This window comes from Epinephelus moara, chromosome 16 (assembly GCF_006386435.1).
Source record: "Epinephelus moara isolate mb chromosome 16, YSFRI_EMoa_1.0, whole genome shotgun sequence".
Lineage (NCBI taxonomy): Eukaryota > Metazoa > Chordata > Actinopteri > Perciformes > Serranidae > Epinephelus > Epinephelus moara.
The window spans coordinates 12,522,264-12,542,325 of record NC_065521.1 but is presented as its reverse complement, the minus strand read 5'-3'; the positions used below and the strand labels follow the sequence as shown (position 1 = coordinate 12,542,325).

The following is a 20,062-nucleotide window of genomic DNA, read 5'->3' as shown; positions in this document are numbered from 1 at the left end:
GAGAAGCTCAGATTACAACACACACAGAGGTAGCATGACTTAATTTTTTTGCTAAGGACAGCAAATAGTAGATTGCAGCTATATTATTGCTCTGAACATCACATACAGAACCTTTGAAATGTTTTGGAAAAAAAAAAGAAAAAGGTTTTCCAGAATTACAAACAATGAAATAGCCTGCCAAATGTAACCATAGTAGATATTTCATAATGAACTGAGACAATACTTGTACCCAAAGCTACAACTTTTGATTGATTCAACATGGGCACATTTCAATAGGCTATTTTGATTTAATCAAAAATGTAGTCGAACCTGTTAACATGCTGTGCATAATGACATACAGTAATTTGATCCTGAGAATGTAGTACAAGATTAAAGAACTTCATGTGTGCTTTTTCACAATATCCAGCTGCAGACGTTATGAAATGATCCACTGACGCATTAAAGGCGATTTGAACATTTGTTACTAAGCTAAGTAATTTGAAAGACAGACTTGTTTCACGTACCCTGAAGGCTCTGAGGACTGCTAGAGGGTCATCAGCTGTGAGTCGCTGTATGAGGGCGGGCCAGCACCGATGAGCCATGGGCAGCAATTCATTTTCCTTCTCACTCAGTACACACACACACAGCTCCAGCACGTCCAATACCTTAAGACAAAGACATGCAGTACAGACAAAAATATATATCTGGTAGAGAAAAGGTTTTGGTCTCTATAGGAAATTTCCTCGTTCATACTAAATGTACAGGGGGGAAATTTTTTTTGTTTGGAACATACTCTTTTTCCAAGTCTACAATTTTGGAGGATGACAGCTGTGCTGGCTCACTAGTGTGTGTAAATATATAACATTACAGGTGTTTCAGCTGACATGAGGTTGCATACTGTAAACAATACAACAGTCAACAATACAACAATGCAACTTTCGGATCTTCATGTGTGGCTGAGCGATTTTTCACACCAATAAAAAGCCATCACAGCGTACAGACAAAACTAATTTATTTCTACAATATCTACAGGTCCCTATACAAAATGAACAATCCTCACTAGGATTATTATCATCAAACCAACACTCCCCTTCACACTACATCACACTTCAGACAGTACCTTGAGTCGGAGCCTGAGACTGGGGTCAGACAGCAGATGAATGCAGCGCTCCATTACATCTTTAGTGATGCTGAGGTGGGAGGGAAGCTCTGCTTTCACATCAGGACCACCAATATCTTCAACATCCTCAGACTCCATGGGCGGAGGGACTTCTGGAGAGACAGTGATAGTCAGATTTGGGAAACACCCACTGTTGTTGTTGGCTCTCATTTTTAATACTTTAGTTATTCATACTGTATTTTCTGTCATAATAACCCAGCTTCCCTTCTGATAAGTTTCATCTAAAAAAACCTCTACAACAATATCAAACCTATACTACAATGAAATATAATTTTCTGTTTTGCCCTCATACAGACACCATGTTGTATTACCAAGGTCTTCAGTGTCGTCTTCCTCTATTCCTATGCCCTCTGCCAGCTCTTTCTGTTTGCGGTGATCCAGCAGGAATTGGCGGATGTTGAAGGCTTCTTTGTCAGGGGAGGTCTGCTTGGGTCTGGCAGACTCACTGGTCCTTCCACAACTAGAGGGAAACCACCTCGCTAAAGGAACAACATCAAGAGCAGATTAAGTTAGTGACCCCTTGAGGTGTGTGATGCAAAAGTGGTAATACTTTGTTAATATTTTGTTTCCATCTTTGCACCTCTTCTCAGTAATCAGTTGTAAACTATCCTTAAATCTTCTGATTATAACTGAATTGAAAACTTAAGGTAAAGTGTAGCAGAGTATGGTATGGGTATGGAGAGTCACATGAACTATATAGTGAATATGCCCCCTGTCCTTTTCAGCCTAACAATAACGTAATAAATAAGTTGACATCACTTTTGAAATCTCACCCAGTGCCTTCATGAGCGCGTGCAGCACAGAGCAGAAAAGAGCAGCTGTGTAGTCGTAGCTGAGATCCAGAGCCATCAGCACATCCTGAACGATGTCCCCGACCAGAGGCAGCAGGCTGCAGTCGGAGTGAGTCAACATCACTGTCAACACCCGTGGAGCCTGGCCAACAAGACAGGAATATGATGAAATACATGTTCAGGGCCCTGCAAACCCATGTAGAGCCATTCACAGTATTCACATGGGTGATAAACCACAGAGGCGTGGACTCAGGACTTGGACATGAATCTAATGACTTTATTCTTAACTTGACAAAATCAGACTCAACTTTAACACCAATGACTTGTGATCTCATGTCACTTTAGCCTTTTGACTTGAAATGACTTGATATCCCACGCAAGCCCAAAGATTGTGAAATGAATGTAAATGAAAATTGGAGGGGAAGGGGTGAGGTATTCAGTTGGTAGCATTCTGCAACCTCACCACTAGATGCCACTAATCCCTACACACTGGTCTTTTAATGGCCAAGAATTCCAGGGTTTCCCACACACTCATTTATTTGTGGCAGCCCGCCATGATGAAAACATTTGCCACCACGAATAGATTTTCTACTTTTGGAGGTGGACCGTTTATCAGGAGCACTGATGGAGTATATTATGTACAGTTCAGTTAGTTATAGTACCACACTGTCAGGGGATGCAGAGCCCCTGACAGTATACAGGTGCCTATTATTACTGAATTACAGAGGTTTCCTTCTTCCCCAGACAAACAGATCAGGTGCTAAAAATTGTTGGCTCTATTTCATTATTTCTTGATTGATAGTGTGCATTCTAACAATGTGCCAAACGGTGTTGATGTTACCTGTGGATGCTGGCTGAGCCTCTGCAGATTAAGAGATATGTCATTGAGCAGATAGTCAGAGTTCTCATTGATCAGCTCCTTCAGAGAGGGGTAGCCACAGGCCTTACTGATGTCCCACATAGAGCCCAGTGCCGCCTGGCTGACCAGCAGTGATTCCTCTCCGGCTTTCTCCAGCACAGGGTACAGAGATGTCATCAAAAGGGGCCGAAAGTCACACCCCAGTGCCTGAGCAAAGCAGGCGATGCCCTCCAGTTGGATACACAGCTGCCAGATATTGCTGTTGAGCTGGTGGATTGTGGAGGCGGAGGGTGAGGAAGATGGGGTGCCAAACGAAGAAGGAATCACTTGGAGAGAGTTTGCTTGAGTGTTGCTGACATTACTGTTGGATATGGAGAGGAGTCTGGATGGGCTGAGCAGCTACAGAAAGACAAAAGACAAATGTCATTATCATTCGTAGTACAGATTTTTTTGTACAATTCAATGATGTTTTAGTTGATAGACATAAAAGGTCAATATAAAGAAGATAAGTTTACATTGTGACACACGAGCGGACAGCTGTATTAAAACCTGAATGTACAAGGGGACATGAACCTGAAATCCTGCACCCTGTGGGTCATTATTACTGTTGTTGTGTTTCTGCAGGTAGGCATCGAAAAATAAGACTCAATTCAATTAATATTTTCTGCTGAAGGTCTACTAACTGTAACACTGGTTCATGTCAGTGCTGCTGTAAGAAAATAAAGTTCAGTTTGGAATATTATGTTCCAGTTGATTTCGAGTTTTAAACGACTTACAGTATAGCGCTGTGGAGAGTTCTTTTGGGAGTAGGTTTCCATTTTGTAAGCATAATTTTTTTGCTGATAGTTGGTGGTAGCAAAGCAAAAAGTGTAGCAAATTCCAAGAGGCAAGAGAGGCAAGAGAGAAGACTGCTAGCAAGCAAACATGAATGCAAACTATGTAGGTTTCTTCCAAAAACTGCATTCAACATGTTTATTAGGTCTCAAGGATACACATGTGTTCTGGCCGGAAACAACGCATGTAAGAAAACTCTCCAGGGTACCATTAGTTTTACAAAGAAAAAAAACCCCAACTGAACAAGGTTATTTAATTTAACCAAAACAGAAAACCTCTATGTGGTACCTTTAAAGGCATATTGTACAGAAATTGTCAGTTGCTGTTTTTGGACACAGCAGTTAAACTTGGCCCCTCCCTACATCCACTGCCAGCTACTGTACTATTTTAGGAATTTGTTGGTATGGCAACATATTAGCAAGCTAACTAAACTAACCATAACTTAGACTTATTTGTCTGACAGAAAACAAGCCACCTCCACATCGCTCTTCATCGCCATCCTGTCCTTCAGTGCTCTGCCAGGGAAAGTAAAAGTGAATTTCACCTCACTGTATTTGCATTTTTCCTGCACTGTATCTATGATTTTTGTAGGTTCCTCTTGGATGTGTGCTGCTACTACATTTTTATAAAGTCCCGTACTAACCTGCTCACATCTTTGACTGGGGGTTACATGCCCACTAACATCCCAACTACAGCAAAACAGGAAGGAATTAGGATAATAAAGGCAGAGGGCAGGGTCTGTGCTGATAAATACACTGCCACACATTTAGAGGGGTTGCGAGTGATGATTGAGAGGGATTACTTTTGTATAAGTCTATAAAGTGTTTTTTAGGAAAATCCTACATAGTACACTTTGACAAAGAAAGACAAAAAAACTGTACAATGTACCTTTAATTTTACAAAAAAAAAAAAAAAACTCTACAGGTACCTTTAATAATAATAATAAAAAACTCTACAGGCTACTTTAAATTTTATAAGAAAAAAAAAACAGTAGGCTAAGTACCTTTAATTTGAAAAAAAAAAAAACAAAACTCCACAGGGAACCTTGAATTTTACAGAAGAGCGATGCTGTACCACTACGAAGTAAAGGGCAACATGGCGGTGTAGTGGTTAGCACTGTCTCCTCACAGCAAGAGGGTTCCTGTGTGGAGTTTGCATGATCTCCCCTTGTCACCGCGGGTTTTCTCCGGGCACTCCGGCTTCCTCCCACAGTCCAAAGACAAGCAGGTTAATTCGTGACTCTAAATTGTCCGTAGGTGTGAATGTGAGTGTGAATGGTTGTCTGTCTCTATGTGTTAGCCCTGTGATAGTCCGGTGACCTGTCCAGGGTGTACCCTGCCTCTCGCCCAGTGTCAGCTGGGATAGGCTCCAGCCCCCCTGCGATCCTCAAGACGATAAGCAGTTACGAAAAAGCAGTTACATGTAACTAGTTTGGCTTGAGAGAGAATCTCACAACAGTCAATACATGTAAACAGTGTATGTTTCTGTGCTCAGAATCCTTTTCCTACCGTGGTGTGCCTCTGGGCTCACATTTTAGCTGACAAGGAGAATGTTTATCTACAAACTAACACAGTACTGCCAATGTTGTCAGACCTCTGTTGGTTGGAGGCCCTGAAATATTTCCTCTGCCCTTCAGCTCAATAATCCAGCCTTGAAAGTTAAGAGCAGTTGGTTGAAACCCTTCTGCTCAGTCTGCAGGCATAAGCGCACACAGCGGTCAGTCCAAGGCCATACTGTGAGAAAAGTATGGATATATTTCTTTGTTTGGAGTGAAGTGAACTGACTGTGATCACATTGAAATGCAGGAAGAGTTGTGCAATATGGACTGAGCATTGGAGCCTTGATTAGAAAATGCTCACAGAATACAAAATGAGATGTAAAATTTTTACATCAAAGTACCATTTCTTCATTCATCAGAATATCATTTCATGAAGAGCGGGATCATCTATTACAAGTAATGATCGTTCCCCGGAGAGCTTGCGAATCAGTAAATTTAGCTGGTGATGATGCAATATTCAGCGGCAATAAGACAATCCATTGCCACATTGAATTTTTAAACTTTCAAAGACATTAAAGGAGTAGTTTGACATTTTGTGAAATGCACTTAAGCGTTAGATGAGAAGATTGACACCAATCTCATGTCGCAATGACAAATATGAGGCTCGAGCAAGCAGTCAGTTAGCTTAGCATAAAGACAGGAAAACAGTGATTTCCTGGACCTAAAGGAGTCTTGTCGTCGCCATGAGGTTGCCAGGCAACCAGGACTTGCATTGCCAAAGTTTTACATTCTGATTTTAATATGGATTGAACAAAACTATACAAAGTGTTAACTGGTTAGCTGCTGGTATGCGCATTTGCTTACCTTTGGACAGAGCCATGCTAGCAGTTATAGCTAGCTGCTAATTACCTGCTGACTGTAGCTTCATACTTAGCCTACAGACCATACACTGTTGGAAATAATAGACATAGCCACTGTGACTTCAGCAATCGGTTTACGGACTCGTATTCTGAAGCCTTGACTTTGTCATTTTGGCTGTCACCATATTGAATTTTTGGATCCAGAAGTGACAATGTTTGGACAAGAGGGTGGAGCTAACCCCAACGCTGTGCGGTGCATGTACAGCTATAGTTAACTGTGATAACACCAATGCTAATGCTAATTTTAAAACAAAAGTACTAGGCATAAAAATGGAATATCCAACTCCTACAGGGTCTTTTAGCACAAAACTTTTAACATGGGGGTCTATGGGGATTAACTTGTATTTGGAGCCAGCCGCCATTAGAGGAACTTAATGCACTTCAGCATTGGCTTTATTTTTCAGCCCAGGAGGTTGCCGCATGCTATATCCATCTAAATGGTATTAAAAAGCATATTTCACAAAATGCCAAACTATTCCTTACTTATTCTATGTGCTAGTTAAAATCAAATCATAAGTTAAAGTTTTGTCACGTAAAATACCATCAAACAAGTGCTAAATTTTAACAAACTAAAATCCTGATTCAAAATATCAAAGCTGTAGAGCTGAAACTCTCCTCACCTGCTGGTCCTGTCGGTCTCTATCCGTCTCCTCACTCACAGTAATCAAGTGCCAGTTGTTCAGACTGGTGTACTCCTCCATGATAGACACCACTGCCTCTTTTAGGTCTTCCTGGTTGGCAGAGTGTCCCCGAACTTGACCGTCCAAACCCTGACCCTCTGTTGCCACAGCGATGCCTGCAGCACCCCTGACAATCTCATTTAGCACCATGGCAGCCTGCTTTCTGTATGCTGACGACTGTTGGTACAGATCCAGGAAGTGATCTGTCAGCAGGTAAAGGTTGCCGTAGTAAGCTAAAGACAGAAAGAGAAAAAGTTACTTGCTATAATTTTGAGAGAGAAGAGAAAGAAAATGTCAAATATAAACCCTGAGGCAAAAAGATGTAGCCAGCTTTAATCCATTAAGCATCAGTATGAGCCAACTGACATTAGTCCAACTTCTTTATATTCCTTTTAAATAAATTTGAAACAGAAGTAAAGTGCTGTTATGCATGCAGATGGATAAGAACTGTGCTGCAGATCAATCTGATACAGTTTATCCCTTAAGTTCGTATCAAACAGCACTCATACCTAATGTTCGACAGATCTCCATGAGCACAGAGAAGATCTTCTCATCTGTGAAGTAGTGGAAATGTTTCCTCTGTATGTGAGCAGTGTACGAATCAGGAGAGCCCGAGTTTGTCTCAATTGTAGCAGCGTAACTCCTTTCCTCCACAATGCGAACATCCATCACATCCAGCTCCAGCACCTGTAAAAGCACATAAGACTGTTTGTTGTGTTTTTACCTGTTAGTGATTCAAGATGACTAACTTCTGTAAACTGTGGTTTAAGTTTGCTGCCATAGGACGAAACCAGAGGGCAGGCAAAGTCCGACTCTATGAAGGGTCTCATATGAAACTGCCAAAACTTGCCTTGTACTCTCACAGTAAGGATGACAACTTTGTCTTGGCTGTGTCACGTTTTTTTTAAATAAAACAAAGAAATGACAGTTTAACCCAGTCATTGAAAAGCTTACATCCTGTTAGAGATTCTATCAGAGTTGAACTTTTGGAATGCAGCAGTGCACAGTGCATGTCATGTGACAGGGAACAACCAATCAAAGCCAACAGATATCTTTCCCTTTATCCGTAAATATCAGTGTGTGATACATATGAAGAGGAGGTTGATTATATTAGTGCAGGGCTGTGTCATGGACAATAGGTATACACAAACAGCGCCTGGAAAAAGATCAGCTCTGCACTCAGGATTTCAGGGAAATAGGCTTTAATACGGTGCCTGTAAAGGTTGCTTAACAACACTGAACGCAACCTGCTGCCGCACTCTTGAAAGCTGGCACAGAAATGGCAGGAGAGTAGCACCAAGCACCTGGCTGCATGTTTTCCTGGCAGTTAAAGACACGGCATGTGTATGGCCCCTAATTCTTCTCAGATGGAGGTCCCTGAAGCAAAATCTCAAATGGGGAACAGTGACCTAATGTTTATCAAATCTGGGGTCCTTGACAAAAAACAAGTTGAGAACCACTGATCTGACACAGTGGCATTACCTGCATCAAGGCTTTGGAGATCCTCTCGAGATGTGCTGCAGAGTTTAGCACCACAGAGACCAGCGGTCCCAGGACTTTTAAATAACCCAGAAACACGTTGAGGACAAACAGCTTCTTCTGGTCATCAGAGGTCCTCATCAGTCTGGGCAAGGAGGTGGCCAAAGAGTGGAGGTTCTCTGAAAGTACGTCAGTGAAGGTCTGGGCACTGCTGCTGCTTTTGCTGGTATTATCACTGCTGCTGCTACAGCTACGGCTCTGATTCCTCTGTGATACCTCCCTGAGAACAACTTCACACCTAGAGCAGGGGAGAGGACAGGACAGGTTTCATTAAAAATCTTGTTATCAGGCAGTCTGAGCTATGACATATTTTTCCTCACAAAAGTGTCCATCAAATCAAACCTCTTTCTAACTCTGGGCTCCTCATCATTGACTGCTCCCACCAGTGCTTCCAGTAGCGGCCCCACACACTCTCCCAGTGACTGGCTACACCTGGCCAGCAGGTGGTCATCCAGCTCCACCATCTCCAGTCGAACCCTCCAATGCTGGTGAGCCGAGGTGCAGGAGATGATCTTCTTCAGGAGCACAGACAGTTTCCCCGCAGTGCTCTTCACCCAGTCGGGTGTCCGATGGACAATCAGCTGGGCGATTCTCCCCAGCTCTGGTGAGGGAGTCTTCCAGGGCTCACTGGCCTGAAGCTGGGCATCTTCCATGACAAGCCCCACAGTCCTGGACCAAACCTGAATGACAGTAAGAGTGGAAAGTGATGACTGTGTGGCATAGAGGAATCATTGCATTAGTTGTGTTTTGATATAGTTTTGCTGACGTTAACCCACACAGACCCAGTCTTGTCTTTTTTTTTTGGGGGGGGGGGGGACTGTAAGGGGAGACTCGTGGATACCTACAGAACCCATTTTCATTGAGATATCTTAAGGTCAGAGGTCAAGGGACCTTGAAAATGCCCATGGTGTTTTTCCCTCTCCAAAATTTAGCCTAACTCTGGAGCGTTATTTAGCCCGCCCTCCTGAGAAGCTAGCATAACATGTTTGGTACTTCTGGATTCCTTAAGTCTTATAGGTTCTTATGATACCAGTATCATCATCTCATAATCTAGCTTTAAATTTCAGCCTGCTACAGCCTCTTTAAAACAGGAAACACGACCGGGATTGCCGGCAACCCGGCGGGTCTCAGAGGGTTAAAGGCAGACCCCGATTACTTCAATTCATGAAGAATGTTTCCCTTTTTGGGATTCCCTGTTCACTGTGGAGGCATGCAGGACAAACAAAGTTGTCTTCACAAATTCAAGGTGAGTGAGGTGAGGCAGTGAGTGACTACTATACAAATGGTCATTCTGCAGGGGAAGTATTCCATTCAACTGACGGGGGAGTTAAATCTCTTAATAGTTTAAAATTTATTAGTAATGGATTAGCTTATAAAATGGACTGCTTTTGTCTGTATTATTAATGCTGTGACCTGGATATTTTAAGTCATTGCTGGGGGGCTCAGCCAAAAAAAGCAATTTGACGTGAAAAAAAAAAAAAAGACGTCACCTTGGAGTCCGGCAACTCATGATAGACATTTTTCACTATTTTCTTATCAGTTAAAATGAGAAAAAAATCAACACATTCATTGATAATAATCAGGGTTGCAACTACTTATTATTTTCTTACTGACTCATCCGCAGATCAACTTATTGATAAACCAATACATTGTTTGGTCTATTAAACCTTAGGAAATAGTGAATGATGTCAGCTTTCTTGAACTCAACCAAAGATATTCAATTTACAATAAATGTAAGACAAAGAAAAGCAGCAAATGTTCATATTTAAGAAGCTGAAACCAACCTTGACTATGAACTTTAAATGACAATAATAATATTAAAATATGTGCAGATTAATTTTTTGACTAATTGGTTCATCCACTAATCATTGCAGCTCTAAAAACAATCCTTAGTTGCAGTTGTTTTGTGTGGAATGTAGTCAAAATACACACATTGTAATACAGGACTGAATACAGATTAAAACCTGAAAGACATCGCCAATTAAACAATGAATATTTTTAACAGGTTATGAAGCATTTCAGATATTTAAGCATGACTGTATGGTACTGCATCATTACACCAGGAAATATAAATGAATACAGAAATGTTGTACCTTGATGGCCCTGACTGTGACTGCATGGCCTTGTCTCAGATCTCCTGTAATGATCCTGGCCACAGCCACAGTGATCCCAGGTAAGAAAGAAGCCATGGTGGTGCCTATAGCACATCTCTCCACTGAGGATGGGACTACATGCTCCTGAGTGCAGTCACATTGTAGAGTCAAAGCCTGGAGGCACTTCAGTGCTGCTGCTTGCACATCTCGAGATTTCTCCTTCTCTCCTAAAGCCAGCAGGAGTGATATGGCAGCTCCCAGTCCGGGCAGCATAATCGGTTCAAAGAGTTTGAAGACTATATCGCCATAAGCAGCATGAAGCAGTGCGTTCAGGCACCTCAACACAGCTGATTTCAGCTCCTCTGATGTATCTGCAGGTTTCCCAGGATCGCTTGGAGAGCACAGGCAAAGGCACAGCTCTGAGAGGAGGTCACGGAGGGTCTCCCAGCTCTGGACACAAGTGTTCTCCAGGACGTGGCTCATGGCCTCAGCCACAGCCTGCACCAATTTGTCCTTCTTGGGCCCGGGGACTTTAAGGACGAAGCGAAGAGGGAAGAGGACATACTCTTGGAGCTGCTGCAACGTGGCATCGTTGACTTCTTTTAACTGGGCACTCAGCGTCTCCACATTGGACACAGTGGGCGCTTGGGTGAGGAGGACACAGGCTGGGCGCAGGTAGGCAAATGCGATCTTTGGATCACTGATCTGAGCCATGACTGGAGGCATGACAGCACAGTTCACTATAATGAGGGGTATGAAAAGAGGAATGGAAGATGCAGGAGTGAGAGAAAGAAAACTCATGACTTTTCAAATACTGTAGAAGAAACTGAAATGAATGTACTCTTAGAGCTAAAATAATTTACATTTTGACTTGGAAAATAAATCTGTAATGGTCACCTACCATGCTAGCCAGTAACTTGTAAAGGTGATACTTAAAATACTACTTACAAGAGCGAAAAAACCAAGGCTTTTCTCAACCCCAGGATTTCCTCTTCAACTTTTAACTTTTAACCTTCAAATGTGAAAAGGTAAGTTTTGAAAATCTAATAAATAATTTCTGGTGGTGGGAAGGTCATGCATTTTATGCCAGTCACTCAGGGAGGCTCAAGGGAAAATATTTGTAGTTTTGGGGAGGGTTAAAAAAAAAAAAAAATAAAAAAAAAAAAAACAAGTCAAACCCCAGCCACCCCCCTTCCTCTGATAAATAAAGAACAGTCCATACTGAGGAAAAACTGTATCAGAGCTGCTTTATCCTTGCTGCCTCCTAAATGTTGTTAAAATAAAATGAAGAAGTCTATGATAATTTACTAAAATGCCTGTCAGCAGGTTGTGGTAATGTGGCAGGTTGTGGTGATGTTTTGTATTGCCTGAGAGTCTGCCTTGACATTCTGGATTAAGGTTTGTAACACCAGTAGACAGACACATAGCAACAGTATGTCTATACAGTAACAGCAAACCATCACAGCATCGATGTAGTCTTGTAGTTAACTGACAGCATCCAGCATGCTGCTGAAGCTGCGCTGCGGTACCAGCGTCAACAAACAGGAAGCCTACCTTCACATTAGTAGTAACGTTAAACGGACCCACTGCGCGGAGCATAGAAAAGGGCTTATTTCAATAGAAAATAATTATAACATTACACACTGATGAAGTTGCTGAACTCTACCTTCAGCCAACGTCATGATTTTGCGTCGACGACGCACATGTTTAACGTAAGCAAAAGACGATGCTTCCGGGTTTGACGATTTACCTTCAAAATAAGAGGATGTGAAGTCTTACCGTGGAAAAGAAAAGCACTTAAACTGTGTAATAAACAGTGCTTTCATCATAGAAATGTATGACTCTTGTCAGGTCAATGTAGCATTGCCAAAGTGAATAGCATATTTAGGTTAGTGGTCATTAATACTTATTAAATTGTTTTAATATGTAGAGCTGTTATTTCTTTGTTCAAAAAAGCTACCATGTGAAGATGATCTTATGAAAAGTATTCTCTCGCATACTTAAAGATGCGAGTTTAACACTAACAAGCGGTATCTTATATTTGTGCTGTCAGTAGTTAGTTAGCTGTGGTCAAAACCATCCAGTGTCGGGTGACATTTGTTTTATTTTGAAAGAACGGCAATTCACAACCTAAGTAAGTCCATTGATTCTTCTGCTAGCTTGATACTGAACCGGTTCATGTTTTGACTGCTGTACCATGTAAATTCTGCTACTTGAATTACTTAATTTCTTAACACAGCACCTCTTTTTCATGGCTGTCGCTTTTTCTGTCGGTACAGTGGATGTCAGACAGGTAGCCTAATTGCTAAGGTAATGCCAGTGTTATTTTAATCATATGTTAAAGTTACATTAGCTCAGCGTAGATACTGCTAACAGTTAGCTAAAGCTAACGTTACCTCCGATACAAAGCTAGGTTAGCGGTTTACAGCTAGCTCAAATATTGATGGTAATGTTGATGGTACCTATTCATGATACAGGAGATTTGCCATTATGAATCCCACATAACATAGTGTATGGTGTGTGTATTATCGTATGTAACGTTAGTTCTTACTACTTTAAAATATGAATCTAGCGTTGGTAACGTTATTTCCTAAATTTTTGATGACTGTCATTTTCTCTTTTACTGTGTCATTTTAATCTCAGTCTGACAATTCACTGATTCCTTGTTGTAAAGGGATAGTTATTAAAATATGACTTAAAACTTGTATTCTTACGTGATAACAAAGAATGGCATTTAGCAGGAGTACAGCTATAACAGTTCACCCTCTATTCATTCTGCTGAGATCTCTTTACTCGATTCTGCTTTAAGTCATCCATCTTCTTTTCCTCAAGTGTCTTGGAGGCTTGATGCTGTCCATCCCTGCCCTGCCCTGTGCCAAGTGTCAACATGGATGAGGAAACCCTTGAGGCAGCCATCAGTACCTATGGTGCCCAGCTGCAGCAGGTGGAGACAGCCCTGTCAGCTGGCCTGGACCCTTCCCAGCAGTCAGACCTGCTCAAACTGAAAGACGACCTTCGTCAGTTGATAGAGCTCACAGAGGCCAGCCTGGTGTCCGTCAAAAAGAGTCGGCTTCTGGCCAGCCTCGAGGACAGTAATGGACTGCAGGGAAACACCTCAGAGGCAGCAGCATACACAAACGGTGCAGGAGGCAGTGTGGATGATGAGTTTGCTGCTTTCTACTCTGCACTAGGGGAGTCGTCAGGTAGTAGCTCTGATACTAGAGGGAGAGACGATGAGGAGGAAGGTGGTGTAGAATATGGTGAAGAGGAGGAGGAGGAAGAAGAGGCAGAAGATGCTCTCAGTGGTACCAAAGTAAGAGCACCCTACCGGACAGCATGGGGGACACTGGAGTATCACAATGCCATGGTGGTGGGGACAGAACCGTCAGATGGTGAAGAGGCACAAGTAAGAGTGCTCTACGTCTACCCCACCCAGAAGTCTATGAAACCCTGTCCATTCTACCTAGAGGACAAATGTCGCTTCCCGGATAATTGCAGGTAAAGTAGCACTGTTTTGTTTTTGTTGTTTTTTTACATTTACACCTGCAAAAGTTGCTGTATTATGTTAACTTAGCCATATCTGCCTTGTTTGTAATGGCAGATATCATCCAGCAAGTGTCACCCATTGTCCACATGACGCAGGTTTTATCCTGACCATAGCTACAGAATTCAGTCTAAAACTTGCTGTGAAATGTTGCCTTCAATAGGCCACATTACTTGAATCCTTCAATATTTACTGTAAAATCCACTTGGATATCAGCTCTGTCTGTTTCCCTTTTTAATTGAAGGTTTTCCCACGGTGAAGTGGTGTATGTGTCGGAGCTCAGAGAGTTCCTTGAGTTTGACCTCAGTAATCTTGAAGAAGGATCATCCTGCTTGGCTCGACATGAGGACGGCATCTGGTACCCAGCCAAAATCAAAGGTATTCTGTTGGCAGGGCAAATTTTTAAGATGTTTTTTTTTTTTAAGTAAACTCTGACAGTTTGGGTAATCCGTTCACACTCAGATTGACTGAACTGAAATTGCGTCAACTTGTAATAATAATAATATATTTGCACACTGTAGCAAAAACAAACAAGACAATGGTTGAGGAAATGTTTCCAGTCAGTGTCAATGTTCTGCTGACTCATGTTTTCACAAATGTAGAACTTGACAGTGGTTTCTACACCGTGAAGTTTGACTCACTGCTGCTGAAAGATGTTGTGGTCGAGGCCGACTGCATTATCCCGCCTTTGAGAGAAGACGACCCGCTCTCCTCTGAATCAGACCTGGACGACACTGGAGATGGAGATTATGTGGCTTATGCAAAAGGTGTCAATTTCTCTGTCAATCAAAATTGGAGCTAGTCTAAGAAATAATGCAAAAGATAAAATGTGACTTAAGTGTGTTCGTACAACTGTAAAGGCAAATTATAAACTTCCTTAACTGCCTTGTATTCTATTCAACATGCTAGTAAAGATTTGAACATTTGTTTTTGAAGTTGTTTTACAAAGTAACTGACAGTTTCCACTTTGATTGTCACTTGGTACCCAACAGTTGTGGACTCTGCTGCAGATTCCACAGAAACATTAAACAGCGCACATTTTGGTGGCTGGGAGGCACATACCAGAGGCATCGGATCCAAGCTTATGCTCAAAATGGGATACGAGTATGGGAAAGGTAAGTGCAGGTTTAACACAAGATTAACCAAATGTTACGTTCCGAAGTTTTGTTCACATTAAAATCAGTAATTTGTGGTTTGTGGTTTTCCTTTTTATTCACATAAGATGACCACCAGCATTTCATAGAAGCAGTAACGTACACAGTTTATGTCCTCTTCATCACATTCATGCTTTAGCTTTACAACCAATATAGTGCCACAGTTGTATTCTCATCTTACAGAAACCGACCACATGTTCTCCCTGTGTTCACATGTAATTCCCCTTGGTTTCTTTCTGCCACAAACACATGCATGCTAGATTTACAAAATCCCTCTGCCCTTGACCAAAACATTGGCCTCAGAATTTGAGTTGGTCCTTGAGCTCTGCACATTGGCCTCAGAATTTGAGTTGGTCCTTGAGCTCTGCACTGTGGGTGCCAGCTGTAACTAAATAGTTAGGATGGGTCAAATGCCGAGGACAAATTTCACCATCGACATTATTAAACTATTCCACAAACATCCACAAAACCTCAGAGGGATGGGTGCTGCATTAAAAAAACACCTTGTAAATTTCTGAAGGACTGCAGCACATTGCACAAAGCAGATCTAATAACAGGCACCGTATGTAAAATACAGATACGATGTAATTATGAAGATGATGTTTTTTTAATTAACTAAAAGAGCTGTAGATCTTTGATCCATATCATTTATAACTGGATTTTTAACTTATTAACTTTGTCTGTAGGCTACAGCACAACAAAGTAGGAAATAATAATAAACACAATTAAAATAGACACAAAAAACATGTTACTATGTAGCCTGCTTACTTACTCGTGGTAGAAGCACAAATATCAAGGAAAAATTACCAAATCAACAAAAAGGTCTACAGAGTCGGGCAGGCAAAAACTCCACTTCTGGAATGCTTCAGGTGTGATATGAGGCTGTGTGGTGGACTGATAAAACCAAGTTCCAGCCATGAATGCAGTACAGCTGTGCCTGATGGAATGAGATAACAAAAATGGTCAGTCCTAAAAAAGGGTGGCCCCTACCATTTAGTTAAGAGGAGCGAGGAATTAGCAGTCAGTGACAGTGTAAAAGAGTCAATAAAACAGTTTTCAACAAATGTGAATCACATCAACCACGACGTCCTTGAGCATACAGTCATACATGTGAACACAAACTATTAGACTGATTTGTCCAGTAGTTTGCAAGAAGAGCTGCAGACAGAAAGATACACACATTCACACACACAAACGCACGAGCCCCTCCTGGCTTATGCCTGCTGGAGATAAGAAATCAATAATATTGCAATGCGGAGAGTAACCCACACACAAGAATTACAAGCTCCCTTTAGTGTAGTGACATCATAAGTATCTAATTACATTCATGTATGCCAGGACATCCTTGAGACGAGGCAAATAATAAAAAGAACATTAATATGGATAGACACACAAGCACGATTCAAAGGGGTCTTGCGTAAACTCCCAATTAATGGGTCACAAAATATATAATAAAAATATCAAACAGTCGTTTCATTTAAGCAAAAAGGTGGATGCTATAGGTGGACAAGACACTAGAGGGCAACATGAGTCATATAAAAAGCATAAATAACATGTCAAATGTTTATAAAAGTGTAACTTGTTCAAATCTAGTGTGTTGCAAAGTGTTTGTCTTGAGCTTTTCCTTTTGCACTCCCCTGATAAGTACATGTGTTCCTCTTCCTCACTCAGTCGCTTTTGTTTTCTCAGGCTTAGGAAAGATGCAGGAGGGTCGGGTAGAGCCGGTCATGGCAGTGGTCCTCCCCAAAGGCAAGTCTCTGGACGAGTGTGCCGAGCTCACCCAGAGACGAACGCAGGGCAAGGCTGCTAAAGATGGCACACAAACAGGCCGCCCAAAGAGACGCAGGAAGCCTCGGAAGCTCGCCACCGGAGAGCGCCATACCGTCTTTGACTTCCTCAACCACAAGCTGGGAAGCAAGAGAGCTGATCCTGCTGAGGGGGGTGCTGCTGCGCCGTCTGCAGTGAGGGGGGTGGAGGCTTACAGGGGAGGGAAAAGCACCAAGAGGACTCTGAATGTGAAGCTGTTCCAGGCTGCTGAGAGGGTGTCCCAGACGGAGAGGGAGATCCAGAAACTGTCTGAGTCACTCAGCAGACAGACAGGCAGGTCAGTACTGACACCTGTATATGTTATTTATTCCTGTATGTTTAATCTGACCTCTGTGAAGGCCGGAAACCAAACAAGACGTCATCAGTGATCACTTGAAAATCTGAAAAATCACTTAATTCCTCTGCAGCTGTTATCTTCCCCATAGAGAGTATAGGCACATTGGCTATCACACACACACACACATACATACATACATAAATGCGCAGCTATAATTTATTGTAAAATATGAGCACACTATTTGCTAACTTGCTGTGTCAAGAAGGTTTGTGGGAGTTGTGTAAAAAATGTAAATAAGGTGCAAAGATTTGAGGTTAGACACTTGTTTCCGTGGCCAAGTCATTCTGAAAAGTGCATCTATAACCAACTTGTCTTTGCGTCTCTCCCCACTTCCTAATCTTTTTGTTATTTGTTTCTGCAAAGGGACGCATCCAGAGTGAAGCAGCTGGAAGAGAAGCTGTCAGCGGCCCGCCGGCTGCTGGCCCAGCAGAAAGCCCAGGAGCTGTCCATCCAGAGAGAGCACAAGAAGGCTGACACACACAAGAAGATGACTGAGTTTTAGGCTCAGTTCTCTCAAAGACTTGGAGGATAAATGGAAGCGCTGCCTGCCTAAAATGAACTTTTGTCCCTCTCCTGTTGTCAGTTATTTGGAACACTGTTTTTTAAAAAGACATTTTTTAGCATTATTTCTCACTGGCAGTGTGGACTGGAGCTGGCAGTGGTGCAGAATAGATCATTTTCTATGTTTCTCATTTTATTTTCAAGGACTGAGCAGTGCAGTTGTTTGGTTTCAAATAATACACTTCACAATAATGCTGCAAACTAAATTTTATTTGTGATGAGCATTTAGTCTCAGTGTATTTTTCTTCGTCTGCACTAAAAACCCTGAGTTTGGAGAACCTACTGTGTATTTTTCTTTCTTTTTAACCGTACACCTTCACACAACTACACTCCAGTGTAAGGAAATGTTTCTCTACCACAGAATTTTTAATGTGTTTTTTGTTAGACTCTTCCAGGAGAGGTTTCAATAATTCTGGCCGGAGGCTGCTCAGGCGGTCAGAGCGGTAGCCATACCTTGACTTGGTTTTTTGACTGATTTTTAAATTACATCCTCCGGAGTTTGGAGACCTTTACACAGTTTTGAAGTGAAGCCCATCCATTCGCCCACCTCTCTTACCGGCTTATACACAGCGTCTTTGAAGCTACGACCGTAACCTCTCTGTTAAATAATGAATTTGAAGAGCAGCTTGTCTAGTCATAGATCGGACACACATTGTCTGTAGGTGGTGGGTGTGTTGGGTATTGACTGCATCTACCTTGCTGCCTCTCAGACTGTCAAGTAAGGGTTTAAGTCGTGATGTTAGGTAGCTGGAAGTGAGGTCTTCATTCTTATGGGCAGTGTTTAATCTGAATGTGATACAGCATAAAAACACAGCAAAATTAAAAACAAAAGTATTTGCTGAATATATTTAAAGGGACAGTTCCCCCCCAAATCAAAAATACAAATTTCTCCTCTTACCTGTAGTGCTTTTTATCACTGACTATGTTTACATGCCCACTAATTTTTTCAGTATTATTCTGAATATAACAATACTCTGAATTTGATACAGGTCATGTAAGCAGCATATTTATTTAGATATACTGAACGTTTTCCAAATCTAGCATTTTTCTGATTAAGACATGTTTGACATACTGATATTATTTGGGTTTTAGGAGCGTCCCATGGACAAGTCTAAGACAGCGCATTCGGAATATGCACTTCAGTTGGGGTTTTTATCGCCATTTGTGACACACAGCATCCTGTTTATGGTGAGCTCTATGCATTGTACATTGACACATTGTACACACACCAACTAACCAACAGTTTGCAAGGCTGTGGGGTAGAGATGCACGCCCAAAAGATAAGCCCACATTACTGACTGAAAGAAGGAAAAACCCCTATGTTAAGTACTATAAAAGACTTGCAGACTAACAGGATTTTGGATATGTGCAATTATTGCAATGCTGAACTTTTCAAGAAGGTGGCTGAAGGAATGAGAGAGGACAGCTGTGTTCACATGGTTGAACCAGTTGCTCACCAGTGGAAAACTTTGGAAAAATCCTGGTACAAGCGTGTTCCAGTCTTCCATATTTTTGATGTGATAAACAACATGTTGGAGCACATGATGCACGACTGCATGTAAGCAGGGAGATTAATGTAATATTTATTTTATTGGCCATGTATGCAGTTTAGTAGGAATATGGTCTTTTTTGGAAAAAGGGCAAACACCAGAATATTTTGCACATGAAAACAAAGTCAATCTAGTTGGAGATATCGGCTGTAGAGATGTCTGCCTTCTCTCCAATGTAATAGAACTAGATGGCACTCGGCTTGTGGTGCTCAAAGGACCAAAAAATACATTCGAAAAACGCAACAGCAATGTCTCTTTCCAGAAATCATGAGCACATTACTCAAGATAATCCACAGACCTTGTTGTGAGCAGTTTCATGTGGGAACTTTTTCTTTCTACTGCACTACACCCGCCAACCATATCACTGTGCAGAAGGGAGCGTGCACAATGGTCAAGAGGCTCGTGCTCGTAACAGCATGAGATGTAAATGTTAATGGTGTCCACCTGAGCTGTAACGTTAGCTGGCTCAGTGGTGCTACGTGAGCTAGCAGTAGATGCATGTTTCCTTCTGCACAGTGATACAGCTGGCAGGTGTAGTTCGGTAGACAGAAAATAGTTCCTTCATGAAACTGCTCACAGCAAGGTCTGTGGATTATCTTGAGCAACCAGGTGTTGATTTCTGGAAAGAGACATTGCTGTTGAGTTTTTCAAATGTGTTTTTCTGGCGCTTCGTGCACCACAAGCTTAGTGCTACTTCCATTAATGTGAGAGAGAGC

At 41.9% G+C, this 20,062-nt stretch overlaps 2 protein-coding genes across 4 annotated transcripts in view; one reads left to right on the top strand and one right to left on the bottom strand.

Moving 5' to 3' along the window:
• The window catches only part of tti1 (TELO2 interacting protein 1), a 35,578-nt gene extending 22,378 nt beyond the window's left edge, over nt 1-13,200 (bottom strand). Inside the window, exons 1-11 of one of the 3 annotated variants that reach the window (XM_050065383.1) lie at nt 13,088-13,200; nt 10,374-11,113; nt 8,623-8,960; nt 8,224-8,518; nt 7,251-7,428; nt 6,682-6,974; nt 2,792-3,208; nt 1,933-2,092; nt 1,471-1,638; nt 1,100-1,251; nt 504-644 (exon numbers count right to left, since the gene is read on the bottom strand). In XM_050065383.1, the coding sequence (XP_049921340.1) occupies nt 504-644; nt 1,100-1,251; nt 1,471-1,638; nt 1,933-2,092; nt 2,792-3,208; nt 6,682-6,974; nt 7,251-7,428; nt 8,224-8,518; nt 8,623-8,960; nt 10,374-11,099 (2,868 nt within the window). In that variant the 5' untranslated portion in view covers nt 11,100-11,113; nt 13,088-13,200. Of the gene's footprint in view, nt 1-503; nt 645-1,099; nt 1,252-1,470; nt 1,639-1,932; nt 2,093-2,791; nt 3,209-6,681; nt 6,975-7,250; nt 7,429-8,223; nt 8,519-8,622; nt 8,961-10,373; nt 11,114-11,927; nt 12,063-13,087 lie in introns of those variants that run through there. The other 2 variants (XM_050065386.1, XM_050065384.1) reach the window with 2 other exon arrangements.
• zgpat (zinc finger, CCCH-type with G patch domain) lies at nt 12,525-18,074 on the top strand. The gene is made up of 7 exons (XM_050065387.1): nt 12,525-12,683; nt 13,206-13,871; nt 14,162-14,295; nt 14,520-14,684; nt 14,910-15,032; nt 16,761-17,175; nt 17,599-18,074. The coding sequence occupies exons 2-7, from the start codon at nt 13,261-13,263 to the stop codon at nt 17,735-17,737; spliced, it is 1,587 nt and encodes a 528-aa protein (XP_049921344.1). The 5' UTR covers nt 12,525-12,683; nt 13,206-13,260; the 3' UTR covers nt 17,738-18,074.
• Nucleotides 18,075-20,062: the final 1,988 nt, after the last annotated feature.

What these genes read in the sequence shown, in the direction of transcription:
- zgpat (XM_050065387.1), top strand. Translation starts at nt 13,261, where the DNA reads ATGGATGAGGAAACCCTTGAGGCAGCCATCAGTACCTATGGTGCCCAG. An exon ending in CGCTTCCCGGATAATTGCAG is followed by an intron (nt 13,872 to 14,161) that starts GTAAAGTAGCAC and finishes TTTTAATTGAAG; the next exon opens with GTTTTCCCACGGTGAAGTGG. An exon ending in TTATGTGGCTTATGCAAAAG is followed by an intron (nt 14,685 to 14,909) that starts GTGTCAATTTCT and finishes GGTACCCAACAG; the next exon opens with TTGTGGACTCTGCTGCAGAT.